At 43.6% G+C, this 26,289-nt stretch overlaps 1 protein-coding gene across 4 annotated transcripts in view; it reads left to right on the top strand.

Annotated features, from left to right (window-relative positions):
- LOC111253319 (protein tolkin-like) overlaps positions 1 to 26,289 on the top strand; it is a 111,835-nt gene that overhangs the window by 38,421 nt on the left and 47,125 nt on the right. For all 4 annotated transcript variants that reach the window (XM_086977919.1, XM_086977917.1, XM_022812557.2 and 1 more), the window contains 3 exons: positions 5,260 to 5,365; positions 5,602 to 5,662; positions 8,077 to 8,191. In XM_086977919.1, coding sequence (XP_086834045.1) covers positions 5,260 to 5,365; positions 5,602 to 5,662; positions 8,077 to 8,191 — 282 coding nt within the window. The remainder of the gene's footprint in view (positions 1 to 5,259; positions 5,366 to 5,601; positions 5,663 to 8,076; positions 8,192 to 26,289) is intronic.

Here is a 26,289-nt window from a genome sequence, read left to right as displayed (position 1 = left end):
CCCTTAGTAATCTCTCCATCTTCCTGATCACGAAGCAAGCCATTATTATCTTTTCAGTTTTCCATTGAAGCAGATAAGTAAGTCGAAACCGTTGCAATTTAGAAGAACTTGAGCTGCGGCCAGACGGTTCCCAAATCTGCAAGAACATGGTCGTTGTGAAGTGGAAAAAAAGGCGTGTACAATCAAGGAAACTACGTGGCAGATTTTATTGCTTCTAGTAAACTACACTTTTCTCATTTGTTGGAAAAAAAAATGGGAGTAACCTAATACATCGGCATCTGTGCATGTTAGCGATAGGTCGTATCGGTTCACTGGAGAGTGAAGTAGATGCGTTTAGTCGCGTCGTCATGAGTATATGTATAATCTGCCAGTGCTATGTCAAAAATGTACTTTATTGTTTACAATTTGATTTGCCTGGCGCCAAACGTGTCATTAGAAAAAGCACGTCTAGCTAAGGTGTGTAGGTCGGTAATAGGAATTCAGACTTCCAATTACCAGAAAGTTTAGGCTTCTTTTCTTTGCTCGTTCTGTACTACCTGGCAACCTTCTAAGCAACATTGTTTTCAAGACCCTGGGACCAAACATGTATCTCGTAACTTGTAAGATCCCGCTAACTAGCCAGAAACAAAACGTAACGAACTGGAACTTTATTCTATGCATTTGTCACTATATGTTATTAAAGCGTATTCGTACTGATGCGATGGCGGGTCGGCTCGACGAAGCGTGATTTGGGTCGAATTTTAAAAGCGCTACGTTCGGCTGGTCAGTTCCATGCGACATTAGCACGATATACATTGCAGTCGAACTGTATTCCCGATAGTAGTACCTACATGTATACATATACACAAGTATACATATATATGTAAGTATACACTTTCAGAGTAGAGTTCGGCAGTCAGAGATGGAAATGAAGGCGCTGGCGGTTCATATCAGATATTACAACAGACTTTTAATCAGCCAAGCTCTCTCTCCCTTTCGTCGTTTTCATGGGTAATCAGCGGGAAGTAGCTAGTAGTATCTAACTCGCGTGTACGGCTAAAGTTAGAGATAGAACCACTAGTGGGACTTCACGGAGATTCCTTACAGCTCCATACCGTGTCAGCCGCTCTAATACGAGAAACTGTCGACCCCTTTAACGGCTAAGCATAATCAATCTGGCACCAAACGAACGCTGGTTCAGCAAGCTTTCCAATGATAAATAATAGCAGTCACTGCCACTGCTGCTATCGGCCAAATTTTGTACCGTTCAGCACCGCCGGGATTATCGCCGCTACTACCACTGCTACTATTACCTTATCTCTCACTAGCGGCAGCGGCAACACTGTCATGCTCGCCATCATCATCATCATCACCCTTGACGATGTCCTTTCGGAGCCCAGGTAGCAGTCGGCAGGCAGGCAGGCACTCATGGCTTGCTACTTCCTCTTTCGCCTCATCTCAGCCCCCATACCTCTACCGTCCAAAAAAGACACCGCTCTAGCATCTTAATGCCATTTCCGGCTCCTATCCTTTTGAATATCCGCGCTAAATCCCGCCAGGGCATCTATATCCCACTGTGCCTTCTAAACCTAAAAAGAATGAAGCGTACAGCGGAGAAGCTAATCACCTGATTACCAAGTTGCTTCATATAGAAAGGAAACGCAGGATGAACTGAAACTGGCTGAGTTCTCACTATTTAGGAAATGAATTTTTTTTTATACTGAAAGCAGTGAAGCCGGAGGAACCACTTCTTTGGCATGGGTGTATCGGTAGCTTTCTGTCTGCTTTATCCTTTCGCTTCATTTGATAAGCTATGCTTTGGGCTGCCACAAGCACTACTAATACAGTCATCGTCGACAGCCGATTTCAGTTTGGTTCCGCCCGCAACTGCCCCAACAAGTAGCCTAGAATCAATAGTTGATAACAGGTTAGCAGAAGCTCAGCTTTAAAATACTGATAACGGTGTAGACTCTATTGCATACAGAGAGTTCGTCGAAAGTGTGTATGCGCATTGAGGTCCGGAATCGAGTCGAGTTGCCTGGGCCGGGTTCCGCTGATCAGGACGGATCAATGAAATATAGAATGGTTGTTGTTGTCATTCACATTTACCACCAGTAGCAAAACGTTAATATCGCGGTAAAGTCTCATACGTTAGGTTGTCTACATTCCTGTCCTTTTCGTCTTTTTCTCCGCTTATTGTCGTTTTCTGATTGTTGATCTGTTACTGTCGATTATACGTGGATGTGGTAACTAGCAGCTTCTTCCTGCAAGGCCTTCACCGTTGTTAATTCAAGATAAGCAACCCATTGTATATAGTCGTATAGGGGTAGTAAGTGCGCTCACTGTGCACATGGGGCCAACGCGAATCTACGCGTCCATAGCGAAGTAATTGGTCACCTCCGTTGATGTATACAGATTTTTCACCGTAATTCGATCCGCTCCAATGTTCATTGGGTCTTCAATAATTACCCTAAACCTCATCACCACGTGACAAGGTCCCAATGCGCTGTCTCGTCGACGGCGTTGACGGCAAAAAGGACACGGACTACCACCCTGAGAAGGTTTACTTCGGTCGACAAAACCACAGAAGAATCGCACAAATAGTTTGTGCTTACCCGAAGGAAGCAATAAAAAGCTGGTAGATGTAATGGTTTGATAGAATAAATGCGCGAATCAATGCTCCTTTAGATATACGAGTACACACTCCAGCGTGAAGGTAAACATATTTTTAGATACAACCATGAGCATGACACCGTTTAGCTATGTTAGTTTGATATGTTAATGTTCTCAGTAGTCTATTTTCTCCGTTCTGACAGCTCGTCATCACAAAGTCGCTTTTTAATTGGACTTCATCTGGCGCAGTGGTTGCAGAAGAACGACCAACCTGGTACAGCTGGAAATTCCTTTAAGGAAACCTTTTTCGTTTACTTCAACTGCACTCAAGCACGATTTACTAACGTAGTGCCGGTATTTCAATGTGACATCAGTTTTAGGCCATTCTCGCTAGCAATTTTTCCGGAACACCTAACTGATACAACCCACGACAACAGTATGTACTATATAGAATAGGTAAAGATGACAGGAAGTGGAGAAGCAGCGAACTAGGGATGTAAAAAGGGTGGGTAAGCTGAAAAGGCTAAAGGACATAGGGTCACTCGCTGGCTGGCTCAATAGGCTGTTGGTTTTACCCACAGTTGATATTTCATTCGTTGTTCCGGCCGCTGAACCGGCTGCCCACCTGTCCCCGTTGGGTGATGAATAAGGAGCGATGCAGAGTCATTAATCTTGCTGTGCCACACGTCTTAATATGCAGTGAGTTATGGTAGCAAAAGCAGAAAACGTAAGACACTCTGGGTGCTGCTCTTCCACTACTGAAACGTAGGAAAAAGGCGTGCCTTCCGGTTCAATGCTCTCTTGCTGCTGGCACCAGCGGCAATTAGTAATAGTGCTACTGCGGTCAGGATATACCAGCAGTAGATTCTGCACCGTGAGAAGGGCTAGAAGCATATGTCTCTTGCGTACCTCACTAATGCATTCGTGCTGTTAGAGAGTGCAGCAAGGATATTACAAGAAGTGCTAACCCCTTTTTTTCTTAAACTTAGGATCTGACGTGTCATGTGTTGGCTCCAAAACCCACAATAAAATGAAGCTAGGGTATTAGAAGGTATCATAGCACAAACGTGTAGAGTGAGGTACGCTGACCCAAGTAAAAGGGGACGAAAACCTAAGTAAGTGGAACTAATCAACACCATTAGTCAAGTTTCAGTTGGCTATGATAGTCGACTTAAGTAGGTGCTCTGCGTGACTGGTCAGAAAACTGTATTATACAGCTTGCATGACTTTACTACTAGCAATGCGAACCTCTTGAGGCAGCAATCGAGTTGGGCACTGAGTTGCTATGAAATATCACAACAAGAGTAGCGTACAAGTTAGAAGCAGAAATCACGACAAAAAAAGCGTATGAGTCATTCAAGCAGACATCGAGCTTCTGTATAAGGTACCCATTTAACGATAGTGGCTTCAACGCAAAACGCCGGTTTTCTTTAATGGCAGCAAGTGTACACAAGGCTACGTACGCAATCTGCCAATTGGCTGGGCGGTTGCAGGGGACCTTACCGAAAATTGGTTGGAGACGCGTCACTCAGTGTCTCTCTGGGCCCCTCTTTCCTCGTCTGCTTTTTTCCGTCCTTTCTCTCTCTGTCTGTTCCTGTGACTCTGTTTCACTCTGGCAGTCTCGCTTCAAACCTCTGACCAGGTTCTTCGGCCTCCGGTTTTGTCGTCCCCAAGGAACAGTCGCAATACAGATACCCTCAGTCAGATAGAAAGAAGGTCGTTTGAATCGCTCTGCGACGCAACAATCGTCGCTGGTAATGCGCTGGTCCTCACTATAGTACTTCTGGGCCCATTCATGTCTACAATTGGGCCAGCCTGTTTGCCTTACACCTAGAGACATACCAAGCTTATACAGGCGTACCCGACTGGACCTGCAGCTTTTGCCTGTTTTACAGCCCAGTGCTTGATTTGACTCGCCAACTCCTAGAAGACTCCTGGTGCTTTTCAGGGACACCAGTTAACGTTTTTTAAGAGAGTGAGAGGCGTCGCTTCCGCTGCAGGGTCAAGTGAAACCGAACAACAACAAATAAGTCAGATTGATTGCATGAAAAGATCTTTCCGTCACTGCAACGGCCGCAACCGGCATAGTAACTAGTGCGCCACGTTAAAAATCTGTCACGTCGAAAGGAAAGAATGGTAGCCATGCACTAAGCACCAAATGTTGGTCGTTTACGGAACCATATAATAGCGTATACGGTGTGCATACGTGCAGTAGTAGATACAGGACGATAATAACGTCGTGACGTCATGCTAACGTCAACGGATTAACGTGCAACAAAAAACACAACTACGTATGTATTTAGTACATCAGGCACCTAGAAACATATTGGCAGTGGAGAATTTTTCAAAATTGTAAACAATGTGTAGGGAAGAGCTCAAACATTAGCAAACGTACTAACATGTTGCTGATTACTTGCGTAGCAGTCGAACTGTGAGTTACAAATGTAAGTTACGAATATGTTTATTCCTTCGGTATTAGGACTGCTGCTCGCTTGCAAAGGCTATTTTATCCTACGAAGGTAATAATTCGTGTCTTTCTGATATCGTTCACAATTATATCGATATAAGTATCAAGATACACATAGCAATAGTCGCTTCACCTTATTAACTTCAATTAAAGAACATGAGGGATCGCTCCGTTGCTGTTTCTCTATGATGCTATTTCAGGTCAAGAGTACAACTTCAATAAATTGACAGAGGAAGATGTTAACTCATTGGGTCTACCGTATGACTTCGATTCAATCATGCACTACGCACGAAATACGTTTTCCAAGTAAGGATTACCCATACAATAGCTCTGTATACCCGTATCAAATACGTAGTTTATGCATCATAAATGTATATTTAAAACATCTTAATCATAATGTATTGTTATTATAATTCTACGCCGATAGCTTAATTGAAATCTCTTTTTAAGTTAAACTACAGCTTAGGATAGTGGCTGATGAGATGAAGTTTCTCTCTTTCAAACTACCACGATTTGCTTAGAGATTGTTCACATTATTCCAGGCATACCAACCTCGACACGATCCTACCCCGAGACGATTCTTCGGCCCTCATTCCACTTCAGGTAATCATAGCAGATCCACTCAAATGAGAGACAAACCTAAAATGTTGACAAAGAAAAGTTGTTGTTGATCTGGGATGTCGTTTGAGATATTCTAGGCATTAACTAAAGGTTCATGGGTGAGTGTTTCTTATCTGAGATTCAGAATTTTTGTGCCTTTGCCCCTACGCTACGCATGCTCAGTTGACTCATACCTAAGATATAGGTGAAGCTAGTTATAGCGAAGACTAAGCGATTAGCAGTGAAGCGATGCCGGAGTGATTCCTGATCTATCATCCAGATCATTTAGAACGAAAACATAGCGCTATCCATTGAACTGAGCCACTTCTGCAGCAGTGCCATGCGCACAAATTACATCAAAAACTCTGTCGTTATCCAGATGTGGCTTATGGGTAAGAGCCAAGTTCGTACGTATGTATGTTAGGACGTCTAAACATTTTTCGTGGCTAACAGAAGTCAGATCCGACGTCGTCTCAAAAACGTATAGAGTAAAAAATCGATTACCCATTAGCGAGGCACATATGGGTGAAGCGGCGAAAGTGTGTCAAAAAGTTTCTCGCTCTTACGTTTTTTGCTACGCAGCTTTTTCAAGCAACATCAGGCGTGCTTGCTAAGCAGGACGAGCAGGTCCAATCTGTCTATTCGTAGCTAGCAGCCCGCTTAGTACTGGAGATTATTATGGCGGTAGGTGACTAATAGTTACCAGTTGCCTGCACCTAGAAGACAGCAGAGGGTGTGCAAAAATGCCTGCAGCCGAACCGGGTAGGCAAAGCTTTGGTGAACGAAGACTGTAGCAATAACAACTATAAGTACCGCAGCGGAGAAAGCGATTTCGCTGTTTGGAATCATCGTTTTGAGTTTGGTCGTTCGAAATTACAGGCCGTTCGTCTAGTAAAATACTTGATGATACTTCGCGGCGTAAATCGCTTCGCTCCGAAAATCTAAAACATTTGCGTTAATGGCTAGATTACCTTCTTTGTGCAATCTTATCCAGTCAGTCATATTTTGTTTACTATAAGACTGATTCGTGTAAAATGGGTGCGCATAATAGAGCGCTGTACCTTTTACGTTTCTTGACGGTCAAATTCGGCATAACCCGTGACAGGGACTGGTACGAGCTTATTTAATGACGCACTTTTTGTGAACCATTAGATTGAGTAAGAAGTTTCCGTTAGAATCAATAGATGGCGCTAATGTGAGATCGGCTGAAGACTCTCAGAAAATTTGTTTGGCTGTCGGACGTCTGCCCAGTTGTTTTGATTGAGCGGTTGTCATTAGAAGTGATAATTCGGGACGTTAAGTGATGGAGCTTGAAAAAATGCATGTCCGGCGTCGTATTCTTCACTATGTTTGAGCTAGAAAAAACGTGTCATAAGCTCGAAAATTTGCCAGTTTTAGTCAAGTCGCTTTAGAACCGGAGCTTTCAACTTCAACGATAAACTACGCTCCGGACAGCTGCAGAACGCTATCAACAATGAACTGCAGGCGCTCTTTAATCGAAATCCGGTGCAGTCGACCTAGACGCTCTCTGCACAGCTAGAAGCGATTCAGACGACCGTCGTCAATTGTTTACATGCCCTAGGTAAGATTTAAGCTTAATGAAAATGGCGCAAAAATATGCTTTTTCGTTGCTTGTACCACACACAAGTCATTTCTACACAAGGTCGTTATTGGCAATGAAGGATTGAGTTTTTTTTACCACATCGCGCTATTACACGTAAACCGGAATCGTTAGACCCGTTCAGCTCGACATCAGGAGGAGATATTCATGGTTAAAAACCACACGTCAGCATACAGTGAAACGACAAGGGAAAGTTATACGATGAGCTATTTGGCACCCTTAGACAAATAAACTCATCCACCTGAGCGACAAAATTGGCGGAAAAGACCTCAGATTCGCAAAGGACAACGCAAAGGGATACTGCGGCCTGACAATATTACACCGCACACTGCTTTGGTGACCCAGCGATCACTAACGGACATCCGATCGGAAACTTCCGTATCCGGCGTACAGTGCGGACATCGCTTTATCTGATTACCACTTGTTTCAGTGAATGCAGCATGGTCAGGGGGGCGTTTCCGAACAGAAGCCGAAGACCGCAAATTGGTCGAACCATGGATCGTTTCGAAAAACCAGTTTTCTTCACTTTGCAAGATATATAAGCCATTGAAAAGATGGGCGAAAAACGCAGAACACTACATTGACTAAGAAGTGTTTATTCATTCGAAAGTTACAAGAAACTGAAGTGGTCAAGAACAATGGCAACTTTTTATCCAGCCTATCAGATTGCTTGTAGAAAGCAGCACCCATTTTGAGGGCCAGCCAAACTGAGTGTTAACTCAAAATAACAGATGATGCGTCCGAAACAGCAATAGGATTATTGTTTATTTGGTTTCTACTGTTGCTATTTGCGTAGATTGGCGGAGGGCGTATCGGCGAAGGTGGTAGCAGAAAGCGGCCAGAGATCGGACAACGGGTTCGTTTAAGCATAGGCGACATCGCGCAAACGAACAAACTCTACAACTGCCCCAGTAAGTACCCCTTACTCGGTTTATAATAATTAATACCTAACGACTAACGACGCAACTGGATTTAGCACAGGAGTTGTATCGCTTTGAAATAGTGATCTATTATAAAACAACTTTTCGAATACGCAATAGACATGACATAGTCAAAATCAAAGAATTGGAAATCTCGATAAACGATGCTGCTGATATTTTTCAAACAAAAATCAAGTTTTTCCAGTTCACTCACAAAGTTATCAGGAAAAATAGTTTTGGTATACATTTGAATATATTTGGACTAGCAAGACTTAGATTACGTTTAGTTGTTCTACGGCATCGAAGGCCCACTCAGACATCATCTATTGCAGGTCTAGATGAACTGCTATACTTATAGAAATATTTAGTCCAACGTATAGAGTTGAGTAGTAAGTTTTTGCATTTTTTAAAGCTTCCTCCTTTCACTTCTTTTTATTTTTTACCTCCATTTGAAAGTACTCTGCCTGTGCTCTACCAGCATATTGTAACGGCGTTGTGTTCAACTGCAGTTTCCACCTTTATGAACTCCTCAAAGATGGATGCTTCAAGTGGAACCTTGTGAACTATGCATTTTGTAGAGACCAAGACGCTGCGAAAATAGCCCGAGACATGTGTTTATGGTTGTGATGCTCTATCGTTGAAAGAACTGCTTGAGAGTGGTGTCTCGAAATTGAAAAGTACACGGCACGTAAAGGATGGCCCGTGCTCTGACCGACGGCCATCTAAGAGCATCTTCGAAGGGAAACGGTCGAAAAACAACTTGAAAATTGTCCGAACAGTTGGGCTGCAGCCCAACCGTCTTTGACCGTCTCAAGTCCTTTAGACTTATATATAAATGTGGAGCCTAGGTACCTCCTGAACTCTCTTAGTTTGACAAGAAATCTAACGGCTTAACGTTAAATTTCCACATCCCACACGTTATCGAACGTCACGCGACGTTTTTGCGGATCATTGTAGCCAATGATGAGGGCTGATGTCTGCACGTCAACATAAACTAGATATCGATCCCAGAAAAGAAGCCAAAGTCCAGGGTTCCATCCGTTTGTTGTTTGTAGGGACTGTAAGGCCCTGATTCCCTACGAATCGTGTCGTATAAACTAGGACAGTGACCTACGCGTTGTGAACCAGGGTAAACATTGTCAGAGCTGCCCTTCTGAACTTCGAATGGGAGATTTTTTGCATATTTTATGTTGTTCGGACCTCGTTCCGACGAATTTTTATCCTCCTCGTTCAATGAAAAATAACCTTTGACATGAATCAATAACTGAGAACGTTCGAAGTTGGAAAAACTTCTTTAAAAAAAACCTGCCATCCTAAGGCAAGATGGCAAACACAATTCTGTGAAGAACTATATACAATGACGCAAATATACAACATATTGTGACAGGAATAAAAAATGTGGCCTTGTCTATGCAATGAAAAGTCGCGGGAACTCGCTATTCAGCTCAATAAATTGCACTACCTAGATAACAACGTTACGGTGGAATTCTTTAGATTATTTAAAGCCATAACTCCAGTATTACAGAAACAGGGATGATTCAAGCAATAAATAGATATCCTTAGAATTCCATGAAATAAAACCGGCATCGAGACGTACCACTTTGGACTGTGTTTGCTCCTATAGGAAGTAGAAATTAGTCGTCTCTTCGATATGGGTCAAACTAAATAAAGCGGCTCATTTTAAACCGTCATTTGTACACTGATGTCTCGGGCAGTCAATGAGGCAGATGTGTGTTGTTGAATGAAATGGTACGGACCGCTTTGGAACGTCCGGAAAGGCCTATCTGGGTACTGAAAAAACCGAATCCCTTGGGCTCGCACAAGTAACGAGTAGCTGGAAGCGATGGTAGGTTTGATTCGGATACAGTTGCGGAACTCTCTTTGACTATGTGGACACATTAATGCTAAGGTCATAACAGGCGTTCGACAATGTATTCATTGTGAACGGTAATTGAACTTCGGTAATCATGGAACAGCAATTCGGATCCCTACGGGTTCGTGTTTTAGATTTGATGGGCTTCGTGTTCAGAAGACTTTAAAACTGAGACGACTGTGAGACAGCCTAGGCTGAGGGCCAACCAGGATAGAAAACCTTTCAATATGACGGTGGTTTCTTTGCGTAAAATGAAAGTAAACGAGTATTATGTATACGTTGACCTGTTTAACTACATTCATATATATAATTACAAAATATTTCAAATATAAAGCATAAGATCAACTTCACTTTCGACAATAATACATAATGGATATATTATGTTCATTATTAACGTGTGAAACTATTAGCTTTCGAACCCGATGATGTGCGCCTGATTCAACCCCCATGAACAGAAGGGATGTCTAAGCGTTGTCAGCGGTACAAATTTCCTGGCCTTAGCGACATTAATTACGACAACGTGCCTAGAAAACAGGCCCTTTTTTAGATGCATCGAAAAAAGAGTAGCTATTCGCTGATTATGATCGACTTCGTGTTCGTGATCAGAGGATAGCCGTATACAAGCTATCAGAATAGTGCAAGTCTTAGCTCAATGAGAACTATAATATAGACTCACTCGATGAATTTTCATTTATCTGGCGCGTGTCTTTTACCCAATACACTCGCATAAATCTATGTAGCCATAATAGAAAACGTGATATTTGCCAATAAGCATAGCCGATATACAAATAGACACAGTTCCATCGTTGAGAGACAGCACGCATCTGTATGTACATACATATATGTTCAAGATGTGCGTAGGTGTCCGATCTGACTCTTACGGAGAATATAAAGTATCGGATGCTATATTATACAACGCAGTATTATATCGTATTCTACCCAAATTTTGCTATTCCATTCACGTATTCACTCTTTTATATAGTAACCTTCGCTGCGAGCGAAGCCATGTCAAACGTTTATGGCTAACGAAGCTGCTAACACTTCTCCGGGTGGTATTCTGGCTCAACCATTGTTACCAATGGGCCACACAAGAGTCTTTTGAAAAAATCTAGGTTTCTATTGGACGTTTCTTGTCCTGACAATCTTGGATAGCTTGTTGCCAAGCTCACAGACAGCCCATCTGTAGAATGCTAATTGTATGCAATTATATTACCTGATGCCGTGCATCGATGAATCAGCGATTGGTCAATACTAATTATCGAGCTAAGCCCGGGGATACCTCGAACCTGTAAGAATCCCACCAGCTCACCATAGTGTTCACTTGAGAAGAGGCCCATAAGCCGGACTTGGCTAAAGCCGATTACGGAATTATAAAGTAAAAGGCCGGATTTCGCTAAAAGAGCTACTTACCTAAGTAGGCACTCTACTGTATGTATAAAATGCAAACAAGATGAAGGTCTTCTGAACTTATTGATGAAAGCTTTCTGCTCGAATGATGTTGCTGCTATGTTAACACAGAATATTTGAATGAAGTTCTTCTACAAATATTGAAGTAGGCAATACATAAGCGATATTTCTCAAAATAGGGACAAAATGCGGCCCTACAATGTATACGGTTTCGTCAGCAGAGGCTATAAACGATATTTTCGAAATTCTCGATAGAGATATCATATCCGTTAAGGATTCCCCTGCCTCAGGAAACAGATGTACTTCAGTCAATTTATAGATAGGCATATATTCTATTAGGTGCGCGAAAGCCATTTCAATAACAAAGCGAAATAATTTCTCTTTCGATAAAAAAATATCATTTTTTTATTCAAGTTACGCAGAGTATTAGCTGAAAAGCAATTTTATCTTGTTCCATCAAATTGTTTCTATAGAAGTATTAGTGTCAGATAGACATTCTCTAGATAAACTCATCCGTAAACATCACCAATTTTTCGCGTAACAACGGTTCACTTTCATGTGGCATAGTTTTAAACAGAAATTAAATCTTTATTGCCTGATGCTGTAAATAGAAATATAAAGGGAGCATTGGGTCTCCTTTCACAAACCTTTAATAAGTGCAGATGACATAACAACGGCTGTTAGCACAATGATAATGGGCAGAGGAGAGGAGGGGGTATAGTGAACGGTCGCTACCTTCGTAGCCGAAATTAAGCATTACATGGGGTGGAATTTAGTGAATTTCGCTGAATGCTCCCTGGGACAAACTCTCGGCATCGAATCATCCGAGCATATCGTGAGTACCCCATCGTACGTTGGTTGGTATGTCAGGGCCATGGCTGTCCGTTAGCATAAGATATGCCATATTCTATTCAATGGCTGTTTGTCGCATGCTGCAGCGTTTTCTTCTTCCTCCATTTCCCTCCGTTCGCCCAAAGGCCTGGTGGCCTATTCGCCCATCATCTTCAAGCTCCCTTCATATATCGCGCATTTTGGCATTTTGGTACCTAATGCCATTTTGTCGAGTTGTCGCTTATACCCGGCCGCTCACGTGCACACTCTAAGATAACGCCATGCAGCTAGGCAGTGCGCGTCTCTGTTCTGCGCTCCCATAACAATCAGCGTTATCTCTTCGTCCTTTACACCGTCACTAATTTCGCTCATACCGGTAGGCCATTTATGTAACACTGTATTGCGTTAAGCGCTCTGGTAAAGGGTCACTAGTGTAACGGGGGCGCGAAAGCATACCGGAGCAGCAAACCCCCTGTCCGATTCCGATCCCTTTCAGCAGCAGTAATGCTAACAAAGGTTGTAAACCGTAAGGCGAACTCTTTTCTCTCGGTCTACACGATTGTGCCCATTTTTGAGCATTGTTACACCGGCAGCAGAGAATCAAGTTGGGGCTTAAGGGATGGCAGAGCATCCTATCGGCGGCACTGGGTTCATCTGGACGGGTCTGGAAACACGGGAAGGGGGGGGCGATTGCAGTGGCAGAAGGGCGCCTCACGCTCGTCTAGCACTATTTCGACGCCGTCTGCCCAGTGACTTCCATTGTTTCGGTCGTCGTTCAGCCGCCACTATCGTAGCATCACCGCGGCCGTTGCCACCAGCTTCTTCTTGTCTTTCTCCCCGTTCCGCGTCATTCTTCTCATCTGCTCCGTCCGCTTTCTGGTGCGTCTGCTACCACCGTCACTTCGTTCTTTGGCTTCTCCTTTCCACTGACGCTTCTCTCCCTCTCGCTCTCATTAGAGAACGACGATGACGAAAACGACATTGCCACGGACGACAGCTGACAGAAGACAACCAGGCAGGCTGGCACGGGGGCAGCTCTGCCAACAACAACAACAACGTCTACGACAACCTGTGTCGGGCTCGCGACTGCCACACCGGGGCACACGGTTGTCCGACGCGCTTTTCTATATAATATTATCTAATTACGCGGGATGGTGGGTGGAACTCTGGCGGCTGCCAAACTGCTTGTAGTATGCCTTCACTGCCAGGCCAGTTCAGGGGTTACTTTTCCCCTCTCTATCTCCTTCTCCTGATGATATCTCCTGCCCTCCAACTTCAGTGCTCTTCTCCTCAAGCTTCCGTTCTTTCATACTTACGAAGCAGCAAACGATAGCTCACCGAGGTTGCGTAGTGGGAGCGGGGCAGGGGTATAGGGCATATTTTTTCTGTAAAGTAACGGTAGTAGAAGAGACGGCGGTGGTTGGCGGAGTCGCTGGGAAACGGGAGAGATCATGATGTCCCTATGGTGATCACATCATGGTTACGACCGCATACGGTCGCACTCATCAGAGACTTCGCAGACACGTGCATACATGCAGACACCTTATAGGATACGGTACGATACGACACAGAAATTCGTTAGTAGAAATAGAAACGACAGCGGAGGGTGCAGTAACAGCAAGACTGAACAGCTCAAAATTTGAATGAAGCGTGGTTAGTCCTCAGGACCATGCGGCGATGCTACTCCTATATGATACTTGACGTTCGCTCACTTCAAGCCGGTTGTTTGCTGGTAAAATTAACGGAGATTTGTACGGCTGACATAACCGAATTCGAATTGCCGTGGCTGACATGTGATGTTATTGGCCAAAGCCTAACAATCAAATTTGATGACAGGGTCGAGATGGATAGTACTGAAAGTGAACTTTTCGGGAATCCAACACCTCAGTTTTCAACTGCAAATTAAATTCCAGTTCTGATCTTGAAACGCATGGAGAAATATTGAACTATTTCAATTATCAATATTCGTTCCTTTCGATCACTGGGCCTGATACATCCTCGTACAGGATAACAGGGAACACTGTTACCTTCAAATCTGGATACAGAGTACATATCTGTCAGTGAACGTCGGTGAATGTAATTGCGTGGATGACATACAATAGATCGAGCATGGCCAATTTAACTTGTTCGAATTTAGATTTTACGTAGATCCTTTGCTATCTTTTGCGTCGATAGTTGTATTGATGCTCTAAAATGGTACACGCCATAAAGCGCTAGAGATGCTGGTCAGTCCATATGTGTTATTGTCTTGCATAAACTGGAATTTGTGGATGGTCATCGTGTCTTCTTCGGCAGTTGTGATCATTTCGAGCATTCAATGTACCCTAATGTATGTATCTCAAATGAGACTATGCTCCCGGCGGCAAACAGTCGGAAGTCTATCATAGACCGAACGTGGCTATAAGGACGTGGTCCAAATCTCTTGGCATCCTAAACGGCTATTTTTAGGACCATCGAGTTCTCACGAACATCAGTGGATATCGGTGGAGTCTCCGTTGGGAATGCCTGAGAGCTACAATGTGTCAGCAGAAACAGCAGCAGCAGATGTATTTCATGAGTGCAAAAGTAGCCCCTCCCAACTTCCGAGGTCGTCACTGTTTTAGATAGCCCGTCCGACTGACTGTCTTATTCTCTGCGTATAGGCATATTAGAAAGACACTAGCCTCTACAGGTGTAGTATATTGTATTTACTAATCTCTATTTCTGCTTTACAACACAACTACAGAAACGTCATTTAATATAATTGTTTAAATATATAAAGTGGATACCAGAGGAAAATATTTGTTACGCGAGTGTAGACATGCACATAAAGACAGATTTAGTTTTTTTTTACAGACATAGTCACACCCACCCCCCAATTAACCGCTACGGTATCCCAAGCGTCCCGTATCTGAACCCCACATGCCTAAATCGAGAGTACGTAGCCGGTACTGTATTCACTTGAAAGAAAATACATTAATCTCGGATTGACCGAGAGATTATGTAGCTATTGCTGTTTTTCGAAATTGTTCATCGCTCTCATTCCAACAAGAAAGAGTTTTCTCTTTAGTAAATGCCAGTGTGGATCGTTTCTCATGATCCGCAACAAATACGATAATAACAAACAGGAACCACTCATTGCATTAATTATGTATTGTTGCAGCAGCGATGGGCGTCATAGTGCTAAGGTTATAGTTATCTTCAGCACTAGCGTCGAGGCCAAGTTGACATGATGAACAGGCGATGCAGTATAGGACGCAAGCATCGTATAAGCCTTTGTGTATTGCGTTTCCTGAATGAGTCGGCCTTCCAGGTTGAATAAAAAGCAGTCGTTTAGTTTGAGGACAACAGGCGTTAGCTGCTGTGATCTATACAATCGGCTATCACAACAAATTGTCACTGTCAGTAGTGAACGATGGAAAAAAATACATATTATGTCACCCAGACTTTCTTGGCACTGCTGATGATCGCTGACGGGGGAGTTACGGCTCAGCCAGCTAATTGTTCTATCTGACAGACTCGTGATGCGTGCCGATTACGGCAGAAATGCAGTCAGACTAATTATCAACTTTAGTACTGATCATCAAGCAAGTTCTGGCTATAGCCAAGTAAAGTAGTTAGAGATCAGTAAGCAAAGTAGTTAGAGGTGCCACAGGCCATTTATAGGTGAAGGTCCATCAATCGTTGTTTAATCGGTTTGGGTCTTATTTAGCTATTACTAGAGCGATGGGTTGAGGTCCAAACGGATTTATCATAGTTCACACGTAAACCTCGTCGATATCGCCTTTACGACACGCGTACAGCGTACGAGTTTTAGGGTCAGTAAACGTGTAACAATTCATTTCGAACAAAGAAAGCTTCCTAATTGCAAAAATATGTTTCCATTCATTGCGATTTCCAGTTTCATCTACCCACTATTTGTCTTTTAAGCTAGCTACGACAGGCAAGAGCTTTTCGCAAAATGATACTTTAAAGAGTAACTCTGTTCTCCTGTCATCGAAAAGACGTGGGCTGCACCATACTAATGCTACTACTACATATTGCTGTTATTATGCATTGTACGATTATTGTATCAATGTTATTATTGCTCTTCGTTCGTGATGAACCCAAGTCACGCTTTGGCTCATGCTAAAAGTTAAAAGGGCCGTTGCACACAATTGTGGAACATCTTGGCTTGTACTCGAAAAGCTTAACGGCAATTGACAAGGTAGTAATGAGCTGCGGGACAGTTCAAACAAAACGATGATCTTTATAATTCTGCACAGAGTGGTAGTTTCTACACGTCAACTTTCGGTTGTCTTCGGTCCCTCGTCCAGTAAGTGTACTCATCAATTCCTATCGCTCTCCTTTTCTCTAACAGAAACGTTCTCCTCGCCCGACCCCCGGCATTCCCGGTGTGCCCGTAATTTTTCTAAGTATTCCTTGTTGATGGTCAAACGATAAAGGGCTATGCCTAACCCGCCCGACCGCCACTGGCGCCGTGTGAATGTACAATATTCCGTTGGCATGCTTCTATTGAATAGGGTCTATTTCTGCAGGTATGCGTCCGTAACTTACCAATAACAAACTGTATTCTCTGTTTAACTCGCTATCGTTCGAAGCCGTAACTAAAGAGAGAAATATAGAAAGAATGCGCGTAAGGAAGTTCTACTTAGCCAGTGCCAGTCGTAACGACGGTATGAGGGGCAGTACAGCGGGTAAGCTCAACAAATTTTGGCGCAACTAAAGAGTAATAGCGCAACGAATCCGGTGGTAAGAGGATAAGGTAGAAGACCGATTTCGTTTTCCCCTACACGCTTTGCCTAGCTCATGCTGCTAGAGAAAGAAGGCATTGAAATACCCCAAGAAGACTTAGGGTTTCCTTTTCGTCTGCATCCACAACAACCTCATCGCCGCTGTAGTAGCAACAGTAAATGCCAGTTCTCCTTCCTATTCATCCTTTTCTCTTTCGTTGTTCGTTTCTTACGCGCGTACGCAGGGTCTCCTACGTCTCCCATAGCTTGCCACCCTCTATTCCATAAGATGTTACGGTTTACCACCTGTATTCATATCGTTACCTATCCCTATGGCTTTTCTTAGCGGAATGCCCCATAACGATATTTGAGCCTACTCTGTTTAGTGTTGCTGAATGCTGACAACGCAGTAGCGCGAAATCAGATGCCTCCCTAAACAACGATCTAACATAGAACTGCTGCCTCTGTTACATTGCTGGGTGTTTTCTCCATAGATCGATCTTCACCTTCGGCCGCTTCGCCTATAATAGCAGAAAGAACAACAACAATATTGGATGGTTTTAGCAGATAGCGTCTACAAAACTTTCGCTTTTCGTTACCGGTATCACCGAGATCGTTTCTGGGGGCCGCCGATGCAACTGTTACCGCCGCTGACCCAGGGGTGTCTGTTGTTTTGCTATTCGGAAAGGTAACAAGGGGCCTCTAACGGAAGAACTGAAAAAGAATTTGCGTCATTAAAAGGCTAGAAAGGAGAGCTCCTGGACGAAAAGCACCTGGGTGAGAAAAGTGAAATAAAGGACAAACTAGATTGTTCATACTGCTATGCTAATTACCATAAAGCAAGAAAAGAACGAAGGATTGTGTGCATGACAAAACTTGCATGACGGGTACCGGTGAGGCCGCGTCGTATATTTCTGTTTAGCCTTTAGTCAAGTCATTCGAGTTTCTCCTCGTTGGTTCAGGCCAGTAATCCGGCATCTGCCTAATACGCTGATGCGATACGGATGAGCGACGAACAGCGATCATCCCAGGTTTCCCGACGTTGTTCAGTGACGGTAACTGAAATGTCGGAAACCGTTATTTTCAACTAGTTTTATTAGTGTAAGAAACGTTTTGCTGCTTAGCTTCTCTATATCCGCTAGCGGGCGACAACCAATCGGAGGGCGGGAGAAGGGCGATCGTCTCCTCCAGATTCCTGCGCTAACGATAGCAATAGCTTTTGAATAATTTCTTCTGAAATAGAAGCGACTGATAGTTGTTCTGCTAGTCGCAGTAACAAAGTGGTGGCGGGTACCGGCCATTGCTGTCATTCTGAGCCGGCTACCGTGTCGGTCGGTCGGTCGTCCGTAAGGACCATAGGAGCTTTCTCTATTAAACGAAAACTAATGATCAACGAACATGTCTCATACGTCTTATACAGGTAGATATCAAAAGTGGTTGCCGATAGACAGGTGATTGATAAGTACGGCGCCGTGCCAAGCTTTCAAATCGATGAAATGCGATGGAGGTAGCAGCAGCAGCAGCAGCAGCAGCAACGATCGAAGGTAAGCGAGGGCAGCGCAGTAGCAGATGCCTTACCGTGGCGGGCAGGCAGGCATATTGGCATGAGCGCCGAGGTGGGTTAAGGGCAAGTGGCTGTAGATCGCTGCCACCGCAACGGTGACCGAGTGAAAAGGCGCCGATCGCTCCCTCTTGTGGCAGTTCGACTCGAGAAAATCTACATTTGAGTCGGTTTTTCCGTGTTCTTTCGATCACGGAGCAGGCCACAACAGCAGCAGGTGGACCTAATTTGGCGTGGGCTCTGGCTTCGGGCAGTTTGGCAACAAGAGAGCGCCGATTGTGGCGACAGTAGCCGAAACTGTTTTAGGACACCGAGACTGAGGCAACACGCTTTGTCCTACATGAGAAATAGCGGGCCTCTCAGCTGGCGCTTTTTTGAAGGCCAATTGGTGACCTCACCCAGAGAAGCATATAGAGCATTTTTAACTAAGATGAGGAATCTAAGAAATATGTAGGGATGGAGGGGATGCAGGAAACCATTAAATGCACCGGCCATAGGGCGCAAAATAGGCTGAGAGTAAAAGAAGGCAAGTAAACAATGGGGATCTAATCTATTTCCTAAATCGAGATCAGTACATTAAAAGGAACAGCGTGTAAGCAGGAAAGGTAAACTTGATTTTTACTAGCTTGCATACTGAATCGGTTGTTATAAGATTTCAATGCCGCAATATTCACGTAGATAACAATGGAGCGTATGGGAAAAGAGGGGTAGGCAGCTCGAAGGACCGTTTTCCTATGATACTAAAATACGTTATGATCGAAATCAGTTAATTGTTTGACATTACTTTGTTATATTGAAGAAAAGTTTACAATATTTCGCCATACGAAACTTCGACCCGCGGCCCTGAGGAGAAGATTGATAGAAAATGAAAAACAATCTGGATATGTCATTATTATAAGCGATATGTTAAGCTTCCTAGAGCAGTGGCTATGGTGCTCTAGGAGCATGTTCCAATATTTCCATGAATAAGTTTCTTCTAGTCAAAGCGACCTGAGGTCTTATAATTAAAATAAAATGAAAAAAACCTAAATTGAAAATAGCACCGAAACCACAACTGAACCGCAACCAAACGCAACGCTACAACTGGCGTAACGGAAATTCCCCTGGAAGGAAAGCATTTTTTCTATTTTCTCTGTATTCTATGTCTTCACTTCCATCCCAAATGTTCTTTTGAAGGAATAGACGAGAATAGAATAACGCGCTGATGGTTGCCCTAGGCTACTTCGCTTTGAAGCCGTTTCCCTGTACTCGCAACTGTTATCAGGCTGAAAGCACTACTAGAAGCACCAGAAGTCCAATTTTGATAACACTCAACCATCAACTACCTACAAATGTGTACCAGGACTGGAGTAAGAGATGCCAGATCGTGCCTAGTGATTGTAATGCCGCTGCACATGGCCAGCTGTAAGGCCACTTCATCATCTGCCGCTCGTAGAAAACCGTATTCTGCTAGGCCTCTCAGTGCAGTAACTGCAAAAGACTCCATCTGAACCAAGACGCAGAGAAATCTGCCAGCCAGTTGCGTACTTTCGTATAAACGCCACGCGCGTATTTACTCTTGGTGCGCGAAAGCCGAGAGGCTCGTAATAGATTAGAGCAACTATGATAAGCAGATGCTCAAAATAAAACACGCTAGCTGAAAGATTGAGCATAGATACGAGAGGTTAGCGTTAAGAGACGCTCGGTTATTTGTCTTGTTACCGACGACTTCTGTATAGTTATCCATGCGTGCGCTTCTACTTGCCTTCGTATACTGCTCCTTATAGCTACAACAAAAGACTTATGTAACGTGACGCTGTGCTTTAATGATATACGTGTAAATACAATTGTGTCCTTAGCTAATTGTGGGTGGGTCCACTGATCAGGAGAACCCTATGGATTAGGGACAAAAGTCCACGGCAATAATAACCCTCCGGCCTTAAACTCCCTAGAAAGACATCCGTGGTAAAGAAACACACAGACGCGGGAAAAGCAGCAGAAAGAAATACTTTTAACAACGGAGAGAAAACGAAAGGCGGTCAGCTAAGAATAGTTAGAAGAAAGTGTGATACTAAATTCCGCCCAAAAAGCGAAGGGAATACAAACTCTGAAGCTTATTAACGAATGAAACAGGGAAGCTAAATTTAATAACTGCGCGAGGAGAGGCGCTAAGACACGAGGCAAGATAAAATTTGTAAAAGTGGAACATTCATCACAGCATAGGACAGCTAGGTCCGGGACAGTATGACTACGAAAGATTCAGTGTCACTTTTTTTCGAAGGTTCAAATGAACACACATAACACGCGGAACCAGCCGTTGTCGTGCCGCCCGTTGCGTCCCGTTGGAGTCGTCGTTACGATCGAGCTGTAGCCAACGGCACGGCGATGTTTGGTTTGAAAATTGAGAGTAAAGTAAAAAAGAAGGAAATTGTAGAAGTATCGGACAGGATTAAAATAGGCCCACATGGAATTTTCTTGGATAGGATGGAATGGATGAGACTTATTTGATTTGATGCCCGTGTATCTGTTGTCATTGTTCGTTGTTTTTGCAACAGAGTTTGTTGCCCTTGGCTTAGCAGCAGCTTCTCAAAATAGAAAAAAACAAATAGAGAGAGGAAAAAAGCTAGTAGAATTTATACTCTCTGCTTTCAATATATTAGGCTTCTGAAAAAAGAATCATTGAGTTTATCTCAACAGAAATAGCCGATGCATGCGCCGTGGTCAGTGTGGAAACCGGCTTAGTAAATTGCCTCAACTTACAGCGCTCCAATATCGATTATAAATCGTAGCATTACCACGCCGATCAAAATATTACTGAAGAATCCATTCTTTAGATTGATACGACATGTTGAGCTATATATCTTCTCCATGACCACGGGTCTACATTTCCAATTAACGAGCTAATCGTGTTCGAGCGTTTCCGTGGTAGGGGCATTTGGACATGCTTTGACTAACAGTCCTCAAATGTGTCGAAATATTATGAACGTATGACGACAAGAAATACTGTTTGTTTACTCACAAGGATCAGATAAGAGAAGAAGCAGATCACCTTCTAATATGGTATTCATTCGAATCTAACTAGGTACTCTGTGACCTTGCTAAATTGGATCTACAGCTGGCAAATGTTCAACTAAAGATAATCGGCAAGGATGCTTTAGGAAAATCACAGACCCTATGAGATGGTGTGGTCTGAATCCAGAGAAGCTGTACGTTCATTCAAAATGCTCCGAATGCAAACAGCAGGAGTGATGGTACGGAGAGAGAGAGAGAGAGGGAGAGAGAGCGAGAGAGGGAGAGAGAGCGAGAGAGGGAGAGAGAGCGAGAGAGAGAGAGGGCGTCTGCGTTTCTCTGGACATTTGCTTTTATTGCATTTTTCTTTAGGCAGCGTTTCCTTGAGAAGTTGGAAGTGTAACGCAAACGACTGTAAATGCTCCTGGAAGGGAGCGTCTTCGACAAAGGATGCAAAAGGAATGCCCCCTCATTGCTAGGGCCGACCTAGATGAAGGCACATTGCATTGGCTGTATGGCACTGACTCCTGCTTTGCTTACACATACTTGGCTTGCTTTGCCTTAGCACCATTATATTTTATGACTTTCGTCGACTGGAGAAGCGAGTCAGCATAAGTGAACTAACATGTTCTACATTTATGAAACTCTTATTTGCAGAGCTCCCTTGACCTGTGGTCAGAGACCGCCTTGAAAAACTAACGGCGTCAGTTTAGAAGTCGCATAGCTTTCTGTTTAATCCTAATCGTATTTTTATTATCTTCCATTAGTGCCTTGTTTGGATTGGACACGGTGCTCCTGTATAGCTAGAATTATATATCGTATAGATAACTTTCAAGTTTTGTTTTTATCAACAATTCGAAAAGTCAGGTATACTTTTATGTCCACCTTTGAAATAGCCTAAACTCTGCATGGTGAAGTCAACGTCCTAAAAGTGAAGCATATGTTTAGCGGGAGGGTAGGAAACATGCTGCGTGTCCTTAAAGTTGCGCAACCCAATGTTAGATTAACGAATGTTTAGACCCACCGAAAGTAATCTTTCATGCAACATTTTTTCTTTGCTTTTCTGCCACTACATTGCCAGATAGTAAGTACATTTTATAGCTCGGAACGGAGGGCGTAGAGCGGTATGATGCGCTCTTCGAATAACCATGTCACCCGTCCCTGACCGAAAAATTTCTACTAAGCGGGGCGAAAATCGGCAGAGTTCATTTGTTGATGTGGCAGTCAAAGTGATCCTGACTTCCACAAAATTCCTAGAAAGCACATACGACAAAATGTCTGTTAAAGAGACGAGTTATTGCAAATGCGTCATATACCTGTCTACATATTCACCCTGTGACCCGTACTTCGGTGAAATGTTTGCAAATACCTCCAAGTAGAAATATCGTCATTCGATAAATGCGCCTATGGCCTGAACAATGGTGACTTCATGCAACATGTTGTCCGAGCGCAGACAGTTACTAACACACCTACGAACGGCAAAATCCGCTAAGCTGTTGTATGGACTTTTTGAAACGCATTATTTCTTGAAAAAGATATTTCACTGAAATACATATGCGGAATAGCGTACCGGTTTTCCATTTGTTCTATCGAAGATCGAATTCTATTGTTCAACAAACATTGTTGTTGAGCTGAAATCTTTATTTAGTAACGACGCAGTCCACTGTTGCGATACCATTAGTCATCAACAAATCCATGGAGAAGTTTAAAACTTAGTGTTCACGGCATGCTAGTCGCTAGCTGGTGCAAGGCTAAAGGTAAAACGCTAGTGATATCAGTCCTTTCAACTCCCCAGACGCCCATTAAATGCTTTACGACCCAAAGACCGGACCTGGCCTGCCAGCCTATCCTGGAGTTCCGGTATAGCCAACTGAGCTGAGAAGCACGCTGCGAACAACGTTTGAGACGAGACACTCCTTTTTACCCCTCCTCTGTTAACCGAGGACGAATTCGTACATGCGATCCTGTAATCGTCGTAATAGCGTCTGGAAGATTAGCAAGCTACGTCGTCGCGCGTACTCGATAACTATAACAGTAATTTAGATCACCATGAGAATTCACTTAAGAAATAACTCCACTGGATAATAAACAGGCGAGAGCTGACATCGTGAATAGATAACATGGGAAAAAAAACTAGTGATAAGCAAGTTCCATGAACTCCTCCATAAGCGAATATGTTGTCTATGTCAAAATTGAGTGACGCTGCCAAGCGTTCTTCGGAATAATATAAGTTGCGCGTAAAGTATTGTATTGTACCTAGAAATATCATGTTATTTATGTACGCCAGACCAATTTGACCGGCTTATTTTGTTTGTCTTTGATTCCCATACCTTTCCAAATCGACCTACTAAGCCTACTAATAGGACAGCACACAACATATGGACACACTTTATGATCCTGTAAAAAAGGGCACAGCCTCCTTACAATCTGAAACGATGCAATTCATTAGTCATCACATGAACTTGTTTTTCTTAATAATGGTATCCGTCAAATCCTTTCGAAAGAAAATAAACTCAGTCCGACGCCTTTCTGGTCTACAGTGGCCAGCTTTGATATCAAATTATTTATGTATCGTGAAAAAAAAATAATAAAAACGTGATTATCGTATACCCTTCCTATCGGAATGCAGAATTTCCGCTTGTAGGCAGCTGAGAGGATGGATCGTTGTAGATAACGCGGGATCAATTTTTATCATCTTGCATCACAAGCACAACACGGGATATATAGATTGTTAAAGACACGCTCAAGCAGACATTTTGGCGAATTAAACACACCGCGGAAGCAAAGTGCTGCTGTAACACGGTGGTGGTATGGTTGATTATGCTGAAAGTTGATGTCATGATGACAGCACATAAAAGTGCGCCACCGGCTGACACGTTATTGGTGCTGTGGTAGCATCTCCTCCGACGTAAACCTGTCACCTTCGCCATCGATGCGAGGATCGGGTGTAACCAACGTTCTTTCCACCTTCCTGCAAAATGACGTAAAAACACTCCATTCTTAGCGTTCTCAGTCTTTCCTAGGAGCACTGCAGTACGCGAACAGTTCACCCGGGCATTCTCCTAAAGAAAAACAGTCTAGCCCAGTTTAGCCACGTTTCGGTTAACTTCGCCAACAACAACAGCAGCAGCGGTAGCGAACCTTTTCGTTCTTATCTCGACAGATTTCTGATACGTTACACCTCATGAGCTAGAGAGTTTTTGCCCTCGGTGGCAACAGCAGCAGCAGTGGTGGCCTGACAGCGATCAGTTTTCTCGTTTGGGCTAACCTAAGAACTTTCGGAACCTGGGTTTTCTGCGCGGCTGCGCCGGCATGTGCCTGGCCTCTACCGCCTTCTTCTGTAGTTATTCCGCTTCTCTTTGGGCTCCTTAGCAAAAGACGGAGGTTTGAGAGTAGGATAGGGGCGAAAAGGAATAGAGAGGAGAATTGGAGTCAGCCTGCAGCCGGCCCTCCAGAGCGACACCAGTGCTGACTCGATCGTTTGGGACCCGGAGGAACGAGGAGCTGACGGGGGGATGTCTCGAAGAGGTGGCGACTTATCTTCTTTTATCCTCATACACAATTCTCTCATCGTCGTCTTTGTCCCCTTGCGCTTTCGCTTCCTATGCGACAGCGCTCGCAAGTTTTCTCTCTTTCCCAGCGATCTTTTGGACCATGATTGCCACCGACACAATCGACGGCGAAGCTGAAGGTGGCGATGTGGCGACGGCAATGGAAGAGGTGGTGGTAAGCCAAATTCCTTGAAGGCCTTTTACTCTGTAAGCTTGCACTAATATATGATCGTCTAACCGTAGCACACAGAATAGAAAGCGTGCGAGAGAGAAGAAAGTTGGACTGGACTGGGTCTCCTTGATCCTCTACCGGCCTCGTTCATTTTGACCTGCCGCCTCGGCTGCAACAAAGGCGACGGTAGCGCTCTAGAAAGGTGGTTGCATTCCTCGCAGTTGACCGCTTTACTGGCTGGTCATCTTCTATCTGCTGCCAACAAAGGAACAATTTCAACTGCTTCGAACAACAGTGACGGCGACAAGTAGACGCGAGCGCGGTCGTAAGTAGGCGAGCGACTTGGTCCCCTTTGTCGTAACAAACAGGTCGGCTGATGGTGCAGCTAAATCAACGTGTATTATAGAGTCCAATAATATCCACGATTGTCTACGCTGTGCGTTTCCACACAGGTGAAAATAATAAACAAAATAATACAAATAAGAAACAGACAAAAAGAACAGCAAGAAAGTGAGAGCTTTGCCTATTATCTGTCGGACATTCGAATTTTGTTCCTTTTTTACGTTACCCTTTTTCCTTATGCCACTTATCTATACCCAGTCAGTTGTCAATATAAACGAACAAATGGGTGACCAACATATTCTTGATCAGCTTCTTAAGCCTTCAAGCCCGTTCTCTTCCATCTCCCCTTTACCAAGCACAAGTATTTATGAGATTTTATATGTATTGTACATGGAAATTTCCTCTTCAACATTACATACTAAGTAGTAGATGGCTGAGTTTTCTGGAAGCGTCGTCTACTTGTAATATAATATATATATATATATATATATAGCTCATAATACAAAAGCTGTCAGAATCATCAGAAGAGAGATGGACAGAAAAAGGGGGGGCTGATGGGAGTGACCGGAAGCTTCTGAGTGATGGGCTTCCACGCAGTCACAGGGAGAGATACAACAAAAAAACTAAAAGATGATGCGCAAGCCACGACATT

The sequence above is a fragment of the Varroa destructor genome, unplaced genomic scaffold, assembly GCF_002443255.2.
Source record: "Varroa destructor unplaced genomic scaffold, Vdes_3.0 BEIS01000001.1, whole genome shotgun sequence".
NCBI classification, from domain to species: domain Eukaryota; kingdom Metazoa; phylum Arthropoda; class Arachnida; order Mesostigmata; family Varroidae; genus Varroa; species Varroa destructor.
The sequence above is the reverse complement of the archived record's forward strand: the minus strand, read 5'-3'. Positions and strand labels throughout refer to the sequence as shown.